At 44.5% G+C, this 23,175-nt stretch overlaps 1 protein-coding gene across 1 annotated transcript in view; it reads left to right on the top strand.

Annotated features, from left to right (window-relative positions):
* HMCN1 (hemicentin 1) overlaps nt 1-23,175 on the top strand; it is a 688,208-nt gene that overhangs the window by 156,967 nt on the left and 508,066 nt on the right. Inside the window, 2 exon segments of the mRNA XM_029617466.1 lie at nt 4,653-4,811; nt 13,289-13,411. Coding sequence (XP_029473326.1) covers nt 4,653-4,811; nt 13,289-13,411 — 282 coding nt within the window.

Genomic DNA, 23,175 nt, shown 5'->3' with positions numbered 1-23,175 from the left:
TTTATTGAATGAGAACTGTTTTATGTTCTAACTAATTTTATGACCATTTTATGAGTACTATAAAAATCTACTTGAAAAGTGCAAAATAATTATTTTCCAGTGACCTTGAAAAACCTTTAATATATCTAGGAAAGCGTCATCTAAGGGGGAAGGACATATCCTGCGTATCATGACAGTTGAGGATTGGGAGAGTCATATAACGGCAGACCAAGGCACCAAGCTGCAAAATTAGCTGTGCTGGAACTACGTTTTGTTCATGACTGGTTTGTTGCAAAATTAATTTTGTACCAATTGTTGACCCTTGCATACAGTTCTACAAACGCTGTCAAATCTTTCTGGAATGCACAGGGTAACTGGTTTCTGATGACAAAAAGCAGAAGCAAATTTAAAGAAAGAAAAAAAAAAGTGAGCCAATAACTGTAAAGCTGGAGGGAATTCTAGGACTTTGAAATGCAGCCAAAAGCTGAGTCCACACAACTCGTAAAGAGATGCAAGAAAGCTCGACTTGACTCATGCAAGCAGTGAAAAATCATAGTTACCAGTCATATTTTTTTTTTTTACCATTCCATTCAAATGATGACAATGAATAAAAGGAGAAGTAATAATATGTCGATGGGTGGTCTATAAACTTTACAAATAAATAAATAAGGCAGGTTGGGTATGGAGGGAGGTGGAGAAGTGTAGCTAGAAGCAATCTGGAAATATGGAGGATATTTTTTATGTCGGTCCAACATTATTACAATGAAAGAAAATATTTTGCTTTGAAATCCTTCTCCCCGAAGATGTTTCATGTGGCAGTTCAGCCTCTGTTACTCATCATAGCTTGGCTGTTTTATTTTACTCTACTTCCTATCTACTTCTTATTTGTTTAAGTCACCTCTTTTAACCCCTAAGATTTTTTTTTCCTGTTTTTACCTTTGGAATGAAAGCATGTATCTTTAATTACAACTAGGAAAACAAAGGGACTCTGAGACTATCAGAATAAAATGCTTTCATCTGTTTACGTTTATTTGGGTTCCAAACCTGCAGCCATTTTCAGGGATAAACAGCGGAAATGGTCAAGATGAACAATGTCAGTATTTTAATCATCCATTGAGAATTAGTTTCCTCCCTCATAGATGGACTTTTTCTTAATCTTTGTTTCTGTTTTAGTAGACAATTTTCAAAATCTATTCATTTTGGTAAATAGACCTTCTGAAAATTGCTCACAAGAACATGCCAGACTGGGTCAGACCAAGGGTCCATCAGGCCCAGTATCCTGTTTCCAACAGTGGCCAATCCAGGCCATAAGAACCTGGCAAGTACCCAAACTTTAGATAAATCACAAGCTATTATTGCTTATTAATTACCGTGATAGTTTATGGATTTATCCTCTTGGAACTTATCCAAACCTTTTTTAAACCCAGTTACACTAACTGTTATAACCACATCCTCTGGCAGTGAATTCCAGAGCTTAACTATATGCTGAAAGAAAAATAATTTTCTTCAATTTGTTTTAACTATGCTACTTGTTAACTTCATGGAGTGCCCCCTGATCCTTCTATGATCTGATAGAGTAAATAACTGATTTACATTAACTTGTTCAAGTCTTTTCATGATTTTGTAGACTTCTGTATGCCTACAGTTCCATAACGCACATGCTTTTACCCACATATTTTTGGAGACATTCCTGGGGGTTAGGTTAGTTTGGGAGAATTGACAATGCACATAGTTTTGGCCAGAAAAAGCAGGTGCAAATCTCTGAAATTACTTTACCCTTTGACAATTTTCAAAGGAAAAGTACACATGTACTTTTCCTTTAAAAATTGGTTCAAAGTCTGTGGGTAATGCATCATTCTCAATATTTCCCCTTAAAGCCATAGAAGCTGATCACTAAACCTGACTCTAAAACAAGAAGGCCTATATTTTAAACAAATAGGCATGGCACACTATGGGGTAGATTTTCAGAGGGTTACGCTCGTAACCCCCGAAAACCTACCCCAAACCCCCCCTGTGCATGCCGAGCCTATCTTGCATAGGCTTCTGGCGCGCACAAAGCCCCAGGGCTTTCCTGAGGGGGCATGTCGGGGGCGTGTCACGACCGGTGCTTCATCGGGGGGGGGGCATGTTGGGGGGCGTGACATGGCCGGCGCGTCATCTGGGGGCGGGGCCGCAGGCATGGTTCCGGCCCGGGGCGTTCTGGGGGCGTGGCCTCCTGCCCGCCGCACGCAAGTTAAGCCTGCCTCGAGCAGGTATAACTTTCGCAACAAAGGTAGGGGGGGTGTAGATAGGGCAGGGGGGGTGGGTTAGGGAGGGGAAGGGAGGGGAAGATGGGGGGAGGCCGAAGGAAAGTTCCCTCCGAGGCCGCTCCGATTTCAGAGCGGCCTCGGAGGGAACGGAGGCAGGCTGCACGGCTCGGCGCGCAGGCTGCCGATTTTGGGCAGCCTTGTGCGCGCCGACCCTGGACTTTAATGGTTACTCGCAACTACGCGCGTATCTATTGAAATCCTGCTTACTCTTGTTTGCGCCTGGTGCGTGAACAAAAGTACGTGTGTGCGCAAATTTATAAAATCTACCCCTATTTGTGAAATTGGGCATGGTTGCATACTATTTTTCTATTGGGACTTATGTGCAAATTAGGCCAGTGGAAAAACAGCATGTGTAGATTTTCTACAGGAAATTCTGCAAAAGCTTTAAATGTGCCTCTTTGAGGTGTAGTTATTGTGAAATTGGCTTTCCAAAGAAAACTTTGCACAGAGCTTTACTAAGTACTAATAGTTAAAGAGCTGATTTGCATAATTGTATATCTCAGCAACTTAATTAGTATTAAATACAATTTTGCAAGTGTAAAACTACACTTATCATTTACATTGTCTGTGCACAAAGCAGACTTTGCTATCCTTTTTCCTGCTTAGTAAATCAGCCTCAAGGTTCGCACTCATGCTAAATATTACCCCTAGTCTCCTAATCACTGAGTTAATGGTGTGCACAGCATGAACATTCTTAAAGACCCACAGCAAAAGGCCTTTTAGTATGTGTACACTGTGCATGTCAAACCCCTCATGCTAACATTTCAGAGTGCAAGGGTTACTTAGCATTGTGAATCCCTATCTATGCAAAAGCAGCCCCTCTGAAGCCAGGACCCCTCGCATCGTCCTAGGTCAAGCTCAAGCTTTCTCTAGGGTCACTGGACACCCCTTCCTCCTCCCCCCACTAAACTGAACATGAAGTTCCTTTTTGGGATGCTGGCCTCCTCTATTCTAGAGTCTGCAAAATGCTTCCTAACCTGTTGGAATGGGGAATGATAGTGTAAGAACTGATACTGGAAACAACTTAATAGAACTAGGGGTCACGATTTGAAACTCAACGGATGAAGACTTAGAACCAATGTCAGGAAATATTTCTTCACGGAGAGGGTGGTGGATGCCTGGAACGCCCTTCCGGAGGAAATGGTGAAGACTAAAACTGTGAAGGATTTCAAAGGGGCATGGGATAAACACTGTGGATCCCTAAAAGGCTAGAGGATGGGAATAAATAAAAAAGCTAAACCGGCACGGAGCGGCAGTTACTACCGTTAAGAGAAACATGGGGGTAACCTGCACGGAGCGGCAGTTACTACCCTTAAGAGAAACATGGGGGTAACCTGCACGGAGTGGCAGTTACTACCTTGGGAAGCTTGCTGTGCAGACTGGATGGACCATTTTGGTCTTTTTCTGCTGTCATTACTATGTTACTATCAATTCTAACCTTAAAAAATATTGCTCACATTCTTAAAAAATGTGATGTGTCTTTCTAAACAAGGACTGTTATATGCAAGATCAAAGCACTAATACTGTACCTGTTCTACTAGTTACAACCATAGGACTGTAATGTCTACTTTATAGTTTTAAAAGATTTTTTATTTGCATAATAAAAGATAAATTTAACATGGATCCATGTTTTGTGTCCATTGCATTAGGGGTAAAACTTCCATGTGCAAGAGACTCTCATTAGGTCCCTTCAAACATCAAAGATTTTTTCTGTATTGAAGATTCCCTCTGTCGGTGCCTGGGGTTTTTTTTTCTGCATCTTTGCTACTTTTTCCCCTCTTCATGGTATCTTAGGATGTTCATGTCACACTTGGTGCCACTTTCTCCCTTTCTTGTTGCCTTTGGGGTTCATGCCACTGTTGGTGCCCTCTTTTGAAGACTTGGGGTATCTTTGATTCTCTTACTGCTGCTTTGCTTCTCTCATGGTGCCTTGGAGAACTCCTGCCACCGCTGGTATCCTTTTACCCATTTTATGTTGCCTTAGGCTATTCATCCTACTTTTGATGCCACTTTGCCATAGTTTTGGTGCCTTGGAGTTCTCTTCCCCCTTCTGATGTTGTTTCCTCAAACGTTTCATTAGAATTGATTAGGAAACCCCAATTTTGAAGCTGCATTACTTCCCCCATTGACTTTAATAGGAAACAAAAGCAATGAAACAAATAAACAAAAGTTGTTTTTCATATAAAACTAATGAAACAAATGGAGATGACCTACAGAACAAGTGAATAATCCAAAACAAAACTTTTGCCTCTCCAAATCCCTAATATTTAATAGTACTTGTTATGACTAATAATAATGCTATAATTGTCATATAATTGCGATTGAAATATACTAAGTGTGGATTATTTGTGTTTTGATGAATAGGGTGGAGGTGACTGTCCTGAGATGAGCATTGGTGCAATAAAAATTGCCCTGGAAATTTCACTTCCTGGATCTTTTATCTATGTCTTTACTGATGCACGATCTAAAGACTATCGACTTGCCCATGAAGTCCTGCAGCTCATCCAGCAAAAGCAGTCACAGGTAAGTAGCTGCTAAACATTTAGTTTCCTTCTTATTACAGCCTTCCAAGTTTCTCCTCACCAAACTGTCCAGTTCATATCTATAATGATGATTAAGCTGTCAGATCCAGTGCAATACTCATGTCAGATCCTCACAGATACTGTTGGCCTTCCCTCAAAAAACGAAACTTTCCAGTGCGCCCAAACCCTATTGTCACGTGCATTTCTAGCACTTATGTGTATGTAGCACCTGCTACATACGCAAGCTGGCTTCACTGATATACAGATATCTAGTCCTTCCTTTCACTTTTACTGCTAGAGCTGAAGAGAAAGCAAAATATCTGCCTTGGTCTCAACGTCAACTGGTTATAGATGTTGCACCTCTCACATGGCATGCCCCAGAGAGTGTGAACCTCTGTGTTTCAAGCCCTAGTAGTACTGCCCCAAGAGATGGTGCGAGCATGTTCTAGAGGCAGTGGGCCCGATATTCAAAGCATGTTCAGTGCTATTTAGCCAAATAAGTGGGACTTGTGCGTTAAGTAGTGTCCGCCTACATTCAGTGGCTGCCACTTAGCTGTATAAGTCCTTTATACAGCTGAAAGTTACATGCACAAAAAGTATGTGTGTACTGGGCAGATTGGGGGCAGAGCGAATTAGCTGTAGAACTTATATGGCTAACTACCAATATTCGGACTTAGCCACATATGTCTACATGTAAGTTTAGATGCCTCATAGAGCAGATCTAAACTTAGTCATAACTTATGCGCGTAACCCTTTTAAAACCTACCCCTAAGTGTGTATATATACACGTATATTCAGCGGTTTCACCGTGCTGCAGAATACACATTATAACTCAGCCAGATAAATTCTAATTGGCTAAGTTACTTACACAACCAGCTTTGAATATCTACTCCAGTATGTTCAGTTAAGTTGCTCTTGAGCTGGAGTTTAGTGTGGGAAGCAGCATGTGTGATCAAGTACAGTGAATGGAGCTGCGAGACAGGATCCCTTGGAGGAATGGCTAGAGAGATAATGCCAATTTTCTGGAGAAGATCCGAGCACTTGGGAGGATCTTCCCCCATCAGTTTCCAGCCGGTGAGCAACATGGAACAGTGAGTAAAAGGGATCCTCCTAACACACAGAGAGACACACACACAAGAAAGTGAAACCATACTATATGGTGGAAGAGGATTAGCCCAGGGTAGTACTTTCTAAGGGAAGTGTTCAGTACAGAGTGAGTTGGATGTTTTTTGCTTTGGCTAAGCTGGGCAGAAGCCGCATGCTTTCAAATTCTGGAGCTTTATTCTCAAGGTGTATTATCTGAGGCTTCGGTAAGATTGCCTGTCGGATTCAGATCTGTGATGCCAAAACTCCAAGCTAAACCCATACTAGAAGAAATGTTTTTAAGGCGATCTGTTGAAATCTGTGAAGTGTGGAACAGAATATTGAAACGGAGTCCAACAGGCTCAGCACAGATAATTAAAACGTGCGAATGTTCAAATTGTGCTTGTGTAGCAACAGGTAAATAGTTTGCTTGTAAATAAGTCAGGCAAGTTGAAACCACATCATTGAAGTTGTTATATAGAGAGTTCAAGACTCAGACTTAAACTCTGCAAGAAAGCTCCAGTGGGTAACAGAGAGGACTGGGGGCAGGTATGAAGCTATACGGAGAGAAGGCAAGGGAAGGAGAAATATCTGGAAGGTTAAGAATGCAAATGCTCAGTAGAACATAAAATCCCAGATTTGCAAACCTTTGTAGCAGAGGAAAATCTAAATATTGTTCTTGTCACAAAGATATGGTAACAACCTTGACTGAGATGATGCTTACAGATATATAGTACCACATAAGATGTATGTAGATGTATATAATTCCATTGTATATAGTTGTATGCAGTTCCTATATTTTCAGTCTTTACTGCCTTCCATCTCTTTACTTTCTCCAAACCCCCTCTCTTCTCTCTGCAATTTCTTGTCTGCCCCACCTCCCCCTCCCCTGTTGATTGTAATTTTCTTCCTTTCTGTTTATTGTACACCGGCATGATGTGTTCACAAATGTCGGTTAAGAAAAGTTCATAAATAAATAAATAAACAAATAAATATTGTGAAATGAATTCCATGACTGGGATGCAGCCGTATTAAGCTATGGTCTGCTCAAGAAGGACGAGCTATCGCAGAAGAGGGGGAGTAGCACTTTATGTAAAAAAAAAGCATGCATAGATTTAAGTAACTAAAATGCAGGGAGTGTGCAGAGGAAGGAGTCACAGTAAGTTGTGTTGGAAAAGGGAAAGGCACTTCCATTTACATTGGTGTAATATACACAGTATATAAATCTCCATCCCAGGCAGAAGAACAGGATAAAGATTTACGTCAAAGACAGAATATAATAAACGACAGCAGATAAAGACCAAATAGGTCCATCTAGTCTGCCCAGCAGTGATTTTACATGCATTTATCCAAAGAGGATCAAATTCCCACACAGAACTCAGCCTCCAATCCCCCCCCGTTAGGGTTGCAACTGCTGCTCCATGCAGATATATAGTTCCATGCAGATATATAGTTCCATACAGATATATAGTTCCAGGAAACACTGCTGCCCTGGGTCGCAGTCGTCACTCAGTGAGGGCTGCCCGGTGCCCCTTATTGCCGTTTTCTTGCCCCTTAGGGATCCTCTGTATTTATTTTAGGCTTTCTTGAAGTCTGCCACTGTCCTTGTCATCAATACCTCCTCTGGGATAAAGACAGGATGGAGACGATCCAGAATAGGAGAACCAAAAATAAGACTACATTGAAAGGGAAGATATTGCTAGTAGGAGATTTTAATCTGCTGAATGTCGATCGGAACTGCACATCTTCAAAAACAGAAGTAAACAGATCCTGCCCTCCCTTCAATAGACCGTCCTCAAGCAAATGGTAACAGAACCCCCAAGGATGGGGGTCAGTATTGATGTGGAAACTGTTTTCCATGCCTGAGTAGGTGGTCACCTGTGCGCCATTCAGGGTCATACTTGATGGTGGGGGAAGAGGAGATTAAGGGCAATCACCCTTGGTCATTTAATTTAAGAGTCACTGTGCTTCAGTCCTCTCCCCTTTCTCTCCCACTGGCAGCAGGAGAGCAGTACTTTTTACCTGTTTGTCCTCTCTGCTGCAGGCTTCAGTTTGAGATCTGACTTAGGACCATGCAGTCTTGCAAAACTTTAGTGAAGCTGGCAGAGGAGGAGGCAGACACAGGCGAGAAGCTCTGCTATCCTCTTGCCAGTGGAGGGGGCGGGAGGTGGATTGTACTGGAGAAGGAGGTTTGTAGAGGATCATAGGAATGGCGGGATATAATGAGGGGAGCAGAGCCCACAGCAGGCTTGATTATCAGACAGTATGGTTTAATATAAGAGCAAACGCAGAGATGAGTCAATCAAAGACAGGGTCCTGGATTTCAAGTATCAATTTTGTTGAAATGGGAGTACCTTAGGTAGACAATGGCAGGATGGACTTATGGTGGCAGGACTCTGCTCCTACCATAGCCTGGACTGCTTCTTGAAAGTCTAAAACAGCCAAGCAACCAGGCCAACTTGGAGAAACTGTCCTTCCTTCCTTTTCTCAGTGTGTTACTTCACAGAAAACATTGTTCCTTCCGTGAGACAGCAGGGTTCCTTACTTATACAAGAGGCTTTTATAATACAGGAGGGCATACAGCTGTATGCAATAGCCAGTAACTCCCTTTAAAGGCTGTAATCTGCCACTCTCTAAGCCATACATCAAGTCAGAGTTTCTCTAGTCTTTCTACAGGACTATGCACATCTGGAATAGTAGCTTCAGGCTTAACACAGTCATCCTTTGACTGGCCCTTGCTTTTTTGGCTGTTCTGTCCCACGACAGACTCCTCTCTCGTGCAGCCTTCACCTGGCTGCTCCTTCATCTTCTTTTTGTTGGCTGTCACTTTCCATCTTTTTGGTTGCACCTGTTCTTTTAGGGTTCTTCTCTGTCTGGTTGAGGTGGCCGAGCCGGGGGGTTGTTACCCTTGTGTGTGCTTGGTCTGAGTGCCCGTGAGGTGTAAATCTGGTTGTCCAGATCCCTCCCTTCATGAGGCCGCTGAGGCAGCTGCAGGCTCTTTACAGTACAATACAGTCTCTTGCCTACAGTGACATCACTTCCTCTTTCTTTCATCTTCCTCTTTGCAACACCCTCAGCTTCCCTGGTAGGCTGCTGCTACTTAAAATTTCTAAAGTGCTACTACATGTATGCAGTGCTGTACAGATAAGACACAGTCCCTGCTCCATGGAGCTTATAATCTAGAAAAAGACAAACATATGTAAGGATTCTGTCAGCTCTCTACTAAAATATAGTCAGGAAATACCATTGATAATAGTAACCTTGTGTGTTTACAGCTCCCCCATGTGGAAGCTAATAATGGATGTGTCCTTCTGGCTTATAGAGCCTGACCATCATTTTACCTTGTGGATTCTCTATTTTCTTTTGGAGAGGTAGCAGGCCTTAGCTGTCCTCTGATGTTTCTATTAATGGAGTTGGTGTTTCCATGGAGCATTTTAGTTGGATGGGAGTTTCCATCCTTCCAATCCCTTATATATTTGTATATTTGTAACTTGGGACTCAGTTAAGTTATTTTCTGCTCTACCATCAAATTGGAGAGAGGTTCCCTTCATGAAAGAGGAATCTGAGATCATCAAGATCCAAGAAGTGGATGACTTTCAGCCATCCTGAGAGGAAAATGGAAACAGAGAAGAGAGGAGAGGAGTCTGGTCCCCATCCAGGGCCCGAGGTACATCTAGTGGAGATTTGGAGAAGAGGAGCAAAAGGTATCACCCTGATACTGAAAAGGAGATGAGGAGAAGGACTTGTACTATGTCAGGAGATTAAGGAGTGAGAGAAGTCAGTTTGGAGGAGGTAGGAAATAAATGACCTTATAAAATAATTTCCATCTTTGCTATTTCACCTACATTGGGAGGGAAGTCCTTATCTTGCCCTGTGCTAGTGAGAAGGAAGAAATATAAAACTCTGAAGAAACAACGCAATTGGATTTATCATCTTAAACTTGAGAAAGATTGCAAGAAGGCACAAAACTTACTAGAAGCACTTATACCATCTAAAAGTGAATTAATCAGCTGTAAAGACTTTAGTGCGTCACTTTGCAGTCTATCGGTAAAGAGTTTTGTTGGAAACCACTAAAGACGCTAAGGTTTTTCATTTGGTCAGGATTACAACGTTCGTCTATGCTTGTGATAATCGCGGAGCTGCGCCCCTTACCTGTCCCTCACACTGACCTCTGGACTCCTCTATATTCGGGGAATAAGAGGTGGCATGAGTGCAAACCTTACTTCTACACCTTCTTGCCAAAGCCTCTGGCTTACCCCAAAGCCCGTTAGAACGGGCACCGCCATGCTGGATAGTCAGCAGTGGCTCCTCGTTCTCCAGACAGACTGATGATGACTGTAACAGCAAGAAAACAAAACCTCTTGAAATGGACTTCCCACAAAGGGCGAGAGAGAGGGAAGCCCAAACCCTTCCTGAAGGAAGCCCCTGACCTCAGTGCTTTTCAGCCGCGGGTGGCTTAAGGGAGACTGCCAAGCCGCTCACCGGCTTAGAATATCCTCGAGAACCAGCCCCTTTCCAGCTGGGCACAAGAAAAAACCACAGGCCTTCTTTATTGCCTAGCTCAGGAACAAAGGAAGCAAATCCGTTTTTCCCCGTAGTGTAATGAGGGGTATTACAAATGTCCAGAGCATGCTTATAGGGTGGTTCCCTTTTGCGACAAATTCAAAGTAAAAAACAAAACAAAACAGCTTTATTCATCTTCTGACCAGCTTGTCCCAGAGAAATGGCAGGGCCTGCCAAGGCACAGAGCCCTGCTACAGAGCGGCTGTTTTTTCTATCAAGTCCAAAGTAGTAAACAAAGCGCAGGGTTTGTTTTTTTCCTCTTTAGACTGGCTTGTCCCGGAGACACAGCAGTGCCTGCAAAGGCTCAGAGCGCTGCTATAGAGTGGATTCCCTTTTCAGTCAAGTTCACAGTAGAAAACAGATTTGTCTTTTTTTCCACAGACCCCACTTAAGAAGCTCTGCTGGTTTCAGCCTCCCACAGAACGCAGATGTCATCATGCATCTAGAAGATTCCCTCTGCATTTTGCAACTTTCTAGGCTTTGAATTCTAAAAGCTGAAGCCTGGCATCTCGCCTTCATTCCTGTTTCCTCTACGGTGACCATCAGCTCCGGCCTTTCCTCTCTTTCGGTCCATAACTCTACCTCCATCCGCTCTGGTTGTTCTCTGCACTCTCCTTCCTCCACCTGGGCCTCTGTCCCACCTCAATCAAAATCACCTAAGCTACCCCTGGGAAGCCCCAGCCATGCCCCCTCCTGCCTGGTCACTTCCTATTTAGGCTCCCAGGTGTCCTGGGAGAGGCTGGGCCCTCTGAGAAATGTAGTCTGGAGAATTTTTGTGGGCTTCCTGGGGCTCCTAATTTTTGTTGTGCCCTGCCTACATCTTCCTGTGGTTTTCTGTGGGAGTCAGTGGTTACTTCCTGTCTTACCTCGCCTTGTCACTGTATAGTGGACTTATAAGACAGATTCACTGTATAAATCCAGCAGCCATCGTACTGCACCAGGTTCCCGTGTGTGTATCGGGTAACCCGAAGAAGCTAAAAATGCTTATCTTACGTGCTAGATATTTAATCATCGGTTGCTTTAGGATTTTATGTCTCTTGTAAAGCTGGACTTTAACTCAGCAAATTAAAGTTAGTTAAATGCTATGGAATGCCGCGTTGAGCTATAGTCGGAGGGAAAGGCCCCTTTCAGGTACGTGTTTGCGATGTGCCGATTAGGGTATTTAAATGGACGTCCTGTCAAAGGGTTCCTTTCAGGTCTTCATTGCTGCTGGCTGTCAAGAACGCCCGACACTGCAGGGTTTCGGAATCGCTTCCTTCCTCAGGGGCGCAGCAAAGCTTGTGAATGCGGCAAATTTATGAACGTGCAAATCAATGTCTGTGATCAGCGCTGAATTTGAAAAATCCTCCTGTCAAAGCAGGGATAATAGTAGCTAGGGGTGGAAAGGAGTGTTTCCCAGTCCCAGCACGGAGAGGCTGATTTTCCCTTGTTGTACTGTGAGCTGTGTGTTGTGTGCCAAACGAACCACACTCGGACCACGTAGGCAGTGTCCAAAATAATGCTTTACTGGTACAGTTTTGTTGAAGGGCACAAATAAATATGGCAAATCTCACACCACAGTCTCTGCTGTACTGTTTCCCATTACAGCTCCTTTCGCCTCTTATCTGTGCATTAGTCTGTATTAAGCCAAGGATCCAGCCAACCTTCTCGATTAAATTGTGCAGTGGTCCCTCGGGGCATGCCCCTTCCTTGGCTGAACGGGAAACCCCTACCAATGGCACAAAACTCTATCTTGGCACAGAATTTAATGACTATCCCTCAGGGCTCTGGCCCTCCCTTGAATGTGGATCTTTTACTCACAGTTAGTAGATTAATCTTCTGGTGGGATCCCAGGGGTAGGATTCCTTGGCGGACTGCAGGATTTGCTTGATGGGCAGGAAGAGGGGCAGAAAAACACTGCCTCCCAGATGTTGAAAAACAAATCTTCTTTCCCCAACTTAGATAATCAGATAACTGCAGGAAATCCTCTGCAGCGGGTCACTACACCCCTTCCTCACCGAGGCTCAAACAGAGGGCAGATCTTCCCTAAACACTGGGCGTCTTCAGCTCAGGGTTCCCCAGTCCCTGGCTTCGGAAAGGCCCAGGCCTTCAGCAGGGCTCCTCTAAATAAAGGTTCAAAATCCCCAAATAGCCCCAGAGCAGCCACTCTGCACCTCATGGGGAGAGTACAGCAGCGGAGCCCTTTGGCCTGTCCTGGAGGGGTCTCGAAGGGTTTCTGAGGCTCCAGGTAGGCCCAGAATCCAACTTAGGAAAATACAACTTCTCTCTCTGACTTCCAAATAATACTGCCCCCAGGGCCTATGTCAGAGCTTTGCTATAAAACCTCAGGACCAGCGGTATCCATTACAGCTCCGCCAGTGGGAGGGCTCTCCATGAATGGAGACTCCCCTAATTATATCTCTAACTTCATTAGGCTGTTACAAGACCTATTAGTAACCCGAGAAATGGTCTGGGTTACTCTGAAATCCTACACTCATAGGGTTAAACATGGTGCATCCCAGCTTGCTATGTGCACCCTAAACTATTCCAACAGGCCAGCGCCACCCACCAATCAAGAGACACAGAACCATCTTCCTGCTGGGACATATCTACTGGGACATAGACTTACCCATGTGCCCCCAAAAACACCATTGCTATGTTATGTTACTGTAGCCATGGTTCCCATCAGCTCTTGGGAATAGGAGCACATTGACACACGGGGGATCTGTTTGGGGCATGCCTAATGAATTAACATAATAATGCAATATTTCAAGATTTTGTTCTTATGGAGGTAGATTAATGTGTGGGTGACCTAGATATCACATTGTCACTCTTTGTGTTTTGCGAACTCAGGTGGTATTTGTGCTGACTGGGGATTGTGATGACCGGGAGCACATTGGTTACAAGGTCTATGAAGAAATTGCTTCCACAAGTTCTGGTCAAGTATTCCACTTGGACAAAAAGCAAGTTAATGAGGTAAGGTGAAAAATGCATTTATTGTAGGGCATCATGTTTCTGTTCCTTTATTCTTTTTCATTTCATTTATTTAAAATTTATATTCTGCACATTACAGTAGTAGTTCAAGATGGATTCTTCTAGGCTATTTTGTAAACCTGCACATCGTCAATAGCTCTTGGCCAAAATATATTTTATTTTTTTACAAGTAGTGTTGGATGATGTCAGTGTGACTGTGGCTTTTTGGTTGTTTTACAGGTTTTTTGAACGAGTCCATTTTTTTCAAGACAAGCTGATCCAGCTGTTAGTTTTATCCCACTGCATGCACTGACATCTAGTTCTGATTCCTCTAAGAAAACCGGGAATCAGTGTATGCTATGGAGTAAAATCAGGACTAAATCAATCTGTCCTGAAAAAATCAGAGCCAATCGGAAATCTTGTTGCTGAGCTACATGGAAGACCAAATATCTGAAGGCACTGGTCTCATGATGCTTTGCTATTATGTTGCAAAAGAGATTCGGACTAGTTGAAGGGATATTGAGTACTGTCCCATGAAAACTTATTATGGAGCAAACAATTTTACTTATCTTTGGTTCGCCGCAGAATAGAGGCAATCTTACCAAACTTTGTCAAACGTGTGTGCAGCTTTGTGCAAATTTCTTTAAAAGACGTTTGTGTACCCATGACCCTGCAAGTCCCACATAACTGCCCTCAAAATGACGATTAAAATCAGGTTTGGTATGATTTTTACTATTTCTACTGCTTGTCATTTTATAGCACCACTAAGTATTCAAAGCTCTGTTCAGAGATGCATTAATATAGTCCCTGCTCCATGAAGTTACAGTCTAGTTCAGACCCTCAGACAAGACAAATAAGAATATTAAGTCTAGACAGTCGCCATGCTGGAGAGTAGGGAGTCATAAAACAAAACTGGAGGTCAAATGGGGAGGTTAAAGCGAGGAGCTTTTGAGGCATGAGTCAGAGGAGTCATCAGCATGGACGTTAGTCACTCAGAATAGAGGAAGATGGAAGAAGGAAAGCCAGGAGGTAAAGTTGGTGAGGAAGGAAGAGCGGGACTTATAAGAGGGTTAATAGATGACAGCTACTTAGAGAGATGGTGGGGTAAATAGGTAGGTAAATGCCTCAAAAGAAGAACAGGAGTGGAACTGAGAGGAAGAAAGGGTTGAAGTCGGGAAGAGGGGACAAATTACATCTTGCCATTACCTCCCTGGCCTCCAGAGCAAGGTATGTGGGAGAAAAGATCTCCTCCACGAGACATAGAGAGAGCATCATCTGGGGTCCTAAAGGGAAAGCTGGTGTAGCCCCCATCCTGTTCTTGTCCTGGACACGGGGGCACATGGGGAGGGCCATGGCCCATGCAAGGCTCCATTGCCTCTCAGGGAACTTACACAGTGGGTGAAAGGAAGTCTTTTTTAAGACCTTTAGGATCTTCTACATACCAGTAAGTCACACCAAAAAAATCACTCTTCATTCCAGCTCTGTTGTACCAAATAAAGTCTTTATTAAACAAACCGGGGGCAGGAAACAAAGTAAAGAAAATCTTGTACACTTCAGGATAATGCGCTAGAACTGTAACAGAATCCTTATTGCAAGGCTAAATCAGTCTCTTCCCAACTTTCCCCGAAACAGGTCAGCTCTTTGGGACTGGTACCCTTTCCTCCCTGGGTACTCCCAGTACCTGTCTGGTGGATGCAATTCACTCTCCAGTGTCCTCTTTCTGTTCCTCTCACTCAACGGACTCAGTGTTTTAAATGGTTTGTAGCAGGGAATCAGACTGGGGGATGGTTACCTCTAGGAAGAGGAAGCCAAGAAACAAGAAATGGTTCTGGCCTGAGTGAGCCAGAATGGCTTGTTGGCAAGCTGAGCTGGTTGTAGGAATGCAGGGGGTCAGAAGCCTAAGGGCCGGTGAGTTGCAGGGCCGCATCCCGAGGCAGCTGGAAGCAATCCTGTCTGCAGACAAACTGCAAGCTTTCCAGTCCCTGAGCTGCTGCTGGAAGCAATCCTGTCTGCAGACAAACTGCAAGCTTTCCAGTCCCTGAGCTGCTGCTGGAAGCAATCCTGTCTGCAGACAAACTGCAAGCTTTCCAGTCCCTGAGCTGCTGCTGGAAGCAATCCTGTCTGCAGACAAACTGCAAGCTTTCCAGTCCCTGAGCTGCTGCTGGAAGCAATCCTGTCTGCAGACAAACTGCAAGCTTTCCAGTCCCTGAGCTGCTGCTGGAAGCAATCCTGTCTGCAGCCAAACTGCAAGCTTTCCAGTCCCTGAGCTGCTGCTGGAAGCAATCCTGTCTGCAGACAAACTGCAAGCTTTCCAGTCCCTGGGCTGCTGCTGGAAGCAATCCTGTCTGCAGACAAACTGCAAGCTTTCCAGTCCCTGAGCTGCTGCTGGAAGCAATCCTGTCTGCAGACAAACTGCAAGCTTTCCAGTCCCTGAGCTGCTGCTGGAAGCAATCCTGTCTGCAGACAAACTGCAAGCTTTCCAGTCCCTGAGCTGCTGCTGGAAGCAATCCTGTCTGCAGACAAACTGCAAGCTTTCCAGTCCCTGAGCTGCTGCTGGAAGCAATCCTGTCTGCAGACAAACTGCAAGCTTTCCAGTCCCTGAGCTGCTGCTGGAAGCATGCAGGCAAGCTCAGAGTGACGTCGTCCCAAGGACACCGGCTGAAAAAGGAAGCTCATCCAAAGCATTATCTTATCTTCTTCCGTCTGCATCGGGCACTGCACAGGATGGCATTTCTACCACTGCCCGCATTTTCTCAATAATGCCATTTCAGCCAGTGTTAAGATTAAAAATGGGGTTAATTTGGCCCAGTATGAAATCTGTGCCAGTTAATCCTGATTTTAATACAATGTGGTCAAAACCTTGACCTGACACAGAAATCTGAATTGATGACCCTATTTAGTTTGAGTTTTTGGGTGATATGTAAAGCAAATGTTGAACTTTTCAAATGTTGAAGAATGTAGATTTTTTGGCTGAACCAGTTCCGTTATTATTTTAACAGAGAGCATTCATGTTGTTTTTCCTACTAAATCTCACCAAAAAGATTTCTAGATATTGTTTTTCAGTGAGAAATTTAGTGAATATAGAGTGCCTTTATTTTACATAGGAAACCTTTACATTGAAACAATTTCAATTTTTCTATCTCAAAGTAGTCAGATTAATACCACATATGGGTCTGGATATCCCACATTGTATCTTGTGAATTTTAACAAATCCGCTGTCTGCTATTACTTATGGCATCATCAAGTAATATCGTTTGGCATCATAAGCATGACAGATACAGCTAGAACGTCATGTTTTCTCTGCTCAGCAACAGCAGGAGAAAAGAAATGATAATAAACTGGGCCACTGCGGCCCAGAAGTTATATAAGAATCCAAAAGGTTATATTTTCCAGATGTAAAAGAGGGAACCTGTGGAATTTTCAAAGCTTGTGCATTTCGCCATCTTTGGATTATTCTTTGTTTGGTCCAAGAAAGGCAGTCTACAGAGACTACAGCTTTCTTGTTGCGCCCGGGGGTGGACCCTTGTCCTGGGGCAGGGATGGAATGGCTCCTGAAAAGGAACAGGAGGTAACTGCCCCCAGGGGGCGGAGCACTGAAGGAGACAGAGGCTGGGAAGAGCTTCACCACTGGAAGCCCGAGGTCCCCCCGGGAGGAGCCCGTAGGGACCCAGGCCGCTTGGACTTAGGTGGACCTCGCAGGGTCTCCTGGGAGAATGGAAGTCCGGTGTGCCCACAGACACAGAAGGAACGCGGTAGTGTTCGAGCTGGAGCAGGGAGAACCAGAACAAAGTTGGTGATGACAAGGCAAGGAACAGAGCCAGAATCTGGAGACGAGGTCAGGCAGGTGAAAGGTCAATGTCCATAAGTCAGTCCGAGGAGTGGTCAACGAAGCAGAGGTCAGATACCGGGGGTCAGACGAGGTCACTGGCAGGCCGAAGTCGGGAGGCAGGCAGCAGGTAGGCGGGCAGGTCGAGGAACAAGCTGAGGTCTTGAGGCAGGCAGCAAGTAGGCTTGGTCGAAAACCAGCAGAAGTTGAGGTCAAACAGCAGTCAATAGAAAGGAGTTCCAGAAGTCCACAACTAGCAAGGAGCCCAGACAACCTATGGAGGAAGCCAGTTGCAAAGGCAAGCTCTGGTAATCAGAGCTTGCCTTATATAGGTCTGTAGGGCTGACGTCTTCCAGAGAGACCCGGCAGCCCTAGCGTGTGGCGGCACCTTTAAGCCTCGGGAAGAGGTGCGCGCACGTGCTATGGGAGTCCCTGGCCGGAACGGGGCTCGGTGGCAGAGGAGCCGCATGCGAAGATCGAGAAGGGAATGGCGGTGGCGTCCCTACCGCACTGCGCAGCGATAAAGGAGCGTCCGGGCCGCGGCGAAGGGGTGAGGAGAGCCGGCCACGGGATTCGTGGCAGGCCTTTGTAACATTTCTTTCAGTTCAATATGGCTACTAGACCTCTGTGGCCTAATTCTGACTTTCAGTTGGGTCATATTGCCATTAGATTAAGAAATTATTAGTTTCAGACATGTGCCATCTTTACAAAGTGACTGCCAATGTTACATAGAATTTAATTCTTTATCCAGAATCTGCATGATTGCACAGGGATCTTTCTTTCTTGTAAGGGGAGAGGTCTTACTTTCAGGAGATTTTTACCTTAATTCAAGAGTTGGCGAGTGGCACAGCGCATTTTTGGTATCTGACGCTGCTGGTTGCATGTAAGTGCATATTACAGACGTGGGTTGAGGAGTCATTGCACACTATGGCTTTGTGGCAAATTAGAATGACTGAATATCTGCAGGTGGAAAGGCTAGATGTCAAACTTGCAAGAGTCAGTTTCTGTGACGTATGGGATAGCATGGAAGAAGGTTTTTCCTCAGCTGTCTTAAGAACTAGCAACAAGCACAACTGACGGGTTATGAGCCAGAATGGAATGGCTTATAATTGTGTCAGGGTGGGATTCACAGTTTGCTTTTAGTTCGTTTCCCCTTTTCATGGACTGGCGAATGTATGAGTTGGTGTTAGGAGGTTAGGATGAAGAAAATGTTTATTTGCTGGACGAGGTGATGTGTGATTGGAGTGGGAATGTAAGGGCTGGATGTTAGGGATCGCTGTAGAATGTGGGTTGAGAAGGTCTTAGAATGGATATAAAATGCAAAAGTGCAGGTAGTTACCTGATTATCTCTTACTTTATCAGATCATGGCTTATGTTACATGTTGTACTGCAAGAGTTTGAAGTGATATGTATTTGTTGATCATTGCAACATGAACTTTGTTGAATAAAATGTATTTAAAAAAAAAAAAGATTGCATTAGAACATAATAAATTGCCATACTAGAGATGTGAATCGTGTCCTCGATCGTCTTAACGATCGATTTCGGCTGGGAGGGGGAGGGAATCGTATTGTTGCCGTTTGGGTGTGAAAACTATCGTGAAAATCGTGAAAATCATGAGCCAACCCCCTAAAACCCACCCCGACCCTTTAAATTAAATCCCCCACCCTCCCGAACCCCCCGAACCCCCCCCAAATGCTTTAAATTACCTGGGGATCCAAGGGTGGTCCAGAACGGCGGCGGTCCGGAACGGCCCCCTCAATTGAATCCTGTTGTCTTCAGCCGGCACCATTTTGCAAAATGGCCGCCGCAAAATGGCGGCGGCCATAGACAAATACGATTCGACGCAGGAGGTCGTTCCGGACCCCCGCTGGACTTTTGGCAAGTCTTGTGGGGGTCAGGAGGCCCCCCCAAGCTGGCCAAAAGTTCCTGGGAGTCCAGCGGGGTTCAGGAAGCGATTTCTTGCCGCGAATCGTTTTCCGTACGGAAAATGGCGCCGGCAGGAGATCGACTGCAGGAGGTCGTTCAGCGGGGGTTCCGGAACGGAAAACGATTCGCGGCAAGAAATCGCTTCCTGAACCCCGCTGGACTCCCAGGAACTTTTGGCCAGCTTGGGGGGGCCTCCTGACCCCCACAAGACTTGCCAAAAGTCCAGCGGGGGTCCGGAACGACCTCCTGCGTCGAATCGTATTTGTCTATGGCCGCCGCCATTTTGCGGCGGCCATTTTGCAAAATGGCGCCGGCTGAAGACAACAGGATTCAATTGAGGGGGCCGTTCCGGACCGCTGCCGTTCTGGACCACCGCTGGATCCCCAGGTAATTTAAAGCATTTGGGGGGGGGGGTTCGGGAGGGTGGGGGATTTAATTTAAAGGGTCGGGGGGGGGTTTTAGGGGGTTTTAGTGTGCCGGTTTTCTTGCCCTCCCCCTTCCCCCGATTTACGATTTTTTAACGATAAATCGGGGGAATTGGTATTGTATCGTGGCCCTAACGATTTTTGACGATTTAAAATATATCGGACGATATTTTAAATCGTCAAAAAACGATTCACATCCCTATGCCATACTGGGTCAGACCAAGGGTCCATCAAGCCCAGCATCTTGTTTTCAACAGAAGCCAAACCAGGCCACAAGAACCTGGCAAGTACGCAAACACCAAGAAGATCCCATGCTACTGATGCCAGTAATAGCAGAGGCCATGCCCTAATCTTGATAAATAACAGTTAATGGACTTCTCCTCCAAGAACTTATCCAAACCTTTTTTGAACCCAGCTACACTAACTGCACTAACCACATCCTCTGGCAACAAGTTCCAGAGTTTAATTGTGCGTTGAGTAAAAAAGAATTTTCTCTGATTAGTCTTAAATGTGCTACTTGCTAACTTCATGGAATGCCCCCTAGTCCTTCTATTATTCGAAAGTGTAAATAACCGAGTCACATCTACTCGTTCAAGACCTCTCATGATTTTAAAGACCTCTATCATATCCCAAAGACCTCTATCATATGCTTGTTTCTCTTAACTTAAAAGAAGTAATATTTTTGAGTGGCGAAAAGGGCTTTAACACAAATTTACGATTGTTGAATTCCAATTGAAGAAGACATGTGCACACACTTTTGCCAGAGACAAAATGCATTCATTTTAAACAACACCTGCCCTTCCCCTCCTACCTGAATCTCGACCTGCGGTTAAGTCGATGCTGCAATTAAATATAGTCCAGAGAATTGCTCTGGAGGGTGATCAGCTTCTCCATTTCTGGCCAGGTGGTTCTTTGACTCCCACCTGAATATAACTGGTAGTTGCTGTTGGTAGCTGTAAATTCCAAAATATGTAGTGATGGGAACTTCATTCATTCCCAAAACAAACAATTATGACAAGAAAGCCAAGGAGGACCCTTGCTGGAAATGCCCTGATGTAAAGTATCAGCTCTTTAGAAAGTTATCTTGTCTTTTACCACATCCTGTCTATGAAGATACTCCAATTTAACTCCCTCCTGTGCAGCTGTTAGCTTTCCTCCGTGCTTTAGTAAATGTACTTAGATCATTCATAGCCATGGTTTCTGGGGCTTGCAAGCGTTCAGTTTATTTTCTGCTACTTTCATTATCCTCACCACTAGCAATACTGTGATTTTTGATAACCGAGGAGAAAGTTTGTGACCTCTAAACAAGCGTGGACCTAATGGTAAATAAATGGTTAACATGTCAAGGCAGGGTATTTCAGTAATTTGAGGAACTTTTTTTGTGACCCAGGACAAGCCAATGGGAATGGAGTCCATGCTTGGTACATTCTCCACATTCCAAAGATGACCTGACAGCAGGGGGGCTCCATGTCTGCAGAGATGTTATGACTTACTTCCTTGTCTCCTCATAGGAGTTGGGCCGCAGTTTGGCCATGGGACAAAATACGTAAATGTCTTTTGGGAGAGTCGCAAGGGAAAAATGTACTTCAAAGCCCTCTGAGAGCATAATTGCAATGAAAGGAATTGCTCAGATTTGTTGACATGCGCTTATAAAAATACAGTCATTTGCAGAAATGTAGCAGCTGATGCTTGTTGTTTTATAGGGATGACTTTGAAAAAGTTGCAGGCATTTAATGCAATCAGCCATAGTTTTATATTTGGAAGGACAGGCATCAACTTTTATTTAGTTTATTTTCGAAATTATATATTTATTCGGCATTATATGAAAAAATACATTAAAGAGTCAGAAAAACAAAGAAATAGCTTGTTAGTGTCAATAATCTCTCAATTAGGAGATCAAGAAGGAAGATATCTAAATATTAGAAGATATTAATCAAAAAAGAAAAAAAGGACCATTTCAGACCAATTAATTCCAATGCGGTTTAAACTCCATCTGTTTTGGATTTCAAATGTTGTTATTGAACTAGAGATCCAATCCCTGAGATAATCAGTTCCTTGCTTTTCAAAAACAAATTTAACTGGCAGGGTCTAGGAAAATATATCTCAGGTCTTGTAGTATCAAAAGCCACCTGCAGGAAAATCTCATGTAAAATTGAGCTCCAGGAGCCAGTGCTACTGAGGAAAGCAACATATTTAGCTTGCACAGTCTTTGAAACATCAGGAAAAGATACAGAGAAGGGCGATCAAAATGATAAAGAGAATAGAATAGCTCCCCTTTCAGGAAAGGCTAAAGAGGTTAGGGCTGTTCAGCTTGGAGAAGAGACGGCTGAGGGGGGATATGGTAGAGTTCTATAAAATCACGAGAAGACTAGAGCGGGTACATGTGAATCAGTTATCTACTCTGTCAGATAATAGAAGGACTAGGGGGACATGCAATGAAATTAGCAATTAGCACATTTAAAACAAATAGGAAAAAATTATTTTTCACTCAATTCACAATTAAGCTCTGGAATTCATTGCCTGGATCACTCATGTTCTCAGATTTCTCTCTTTGCCCCTGGGATGCTGGGTTCATCCAGCAGGGAGCAAGTTTACACCTCCAGGGCCCCTGGTGCTGTGGTGAGAAATCACAGCTCAGTCTAACTTCACTGGGTCAGCGAGAACTCACAGTGGCCGGAGTAGCAGATGTCAAAGGCACCATTAAATGAAGCACGGAGTCCAGGATTGGTGCTCAACTGAAAAACTTTGCCGCAACTTAAAGAGGATGAGCCAAGAAAGTATGGCAAAAATCATAATGAGCAAGCTGAAAAACCATAATCGGGAAAGCAGTGGTTTCTTTGTCCATGGTGCAATAGTTATCCATTCTCTAGCTGACCCAGTTTCCACTATCCACATAGAGGGTGGGGAGGATTGTCCTCAGTAACAAAAATAAACAGGAGGGAAACAAAACCCCAAATTCTCCAAAAACAGCTGTCTCCAAATACTTCTCCAAACCATCCTTTCCCAAAATTGAGCAGCTTCATCCACCGTTCTCTGGCCGTTGTTGCATTTCCTGGCCTCACTCACTCACTCTCGACGCCCGGGTTCTGGACCTGGCCCTTCCTCCTTGACAGCGGTAGGCAGTCGCCTACTCGCTCGCACTCCTGCTATGCTCCCAGGCTCCTCCAGCAGCTCCAGTCCCAGTCGGGTTTCCCCACGTGCATTGACGGAAGACGCCGCCATCTCCTAGTTCCAGCCTGCCTGTCTTAGGCGCATGCGTGCACACCTTTGTTGACTTTAAAGGGGCCGCAGCAGGAAACCTGACCACGGTCCGGGATAATGATGTCTCTCAGCCTTACTATTTAAGACAGGCTCCACCATTCAGTCTTTGCTTTGGCAACAGGTCTCCATGCATCCTGTCATGTGCTTAGTTGCTGCTCGTTCGTGTTCTTGTTCCAGTATCTGATCCTGTCCAGTGTTCGTGTTCCAGTCCTTGTGTTCCAGTTCCAGCTTCCTGTTTCCTAGCTACCCTTTGGACAGATTCCTTGGCTTTGACCCTCACTTGTTCCTGACTAAACTCTAGACGGATTCCTTGGCTTTTGACCCTTGC

This window comes from Rhinatrema bivittatum, chromosome 10, assembly GCF_901001135.1.
Source record: "Rhinatrema bivittatum chromosome 10, aRhiBiv1.1, whole genome shotgun sequence".
NCBI classification, from domain to species: domain Eukaryota; kingdom Metazoa; phylum Chordata; class Amphibia; order Gymnophiona; family Rhinatrematidae; genus Rhinatrema; species Rhinatrema bivittatum.
The sequence above is the reverse complement of the archived record's forward strand: the minus strand, read 5'-3'. Positions and strand labels throughout refer to the sequence as shown.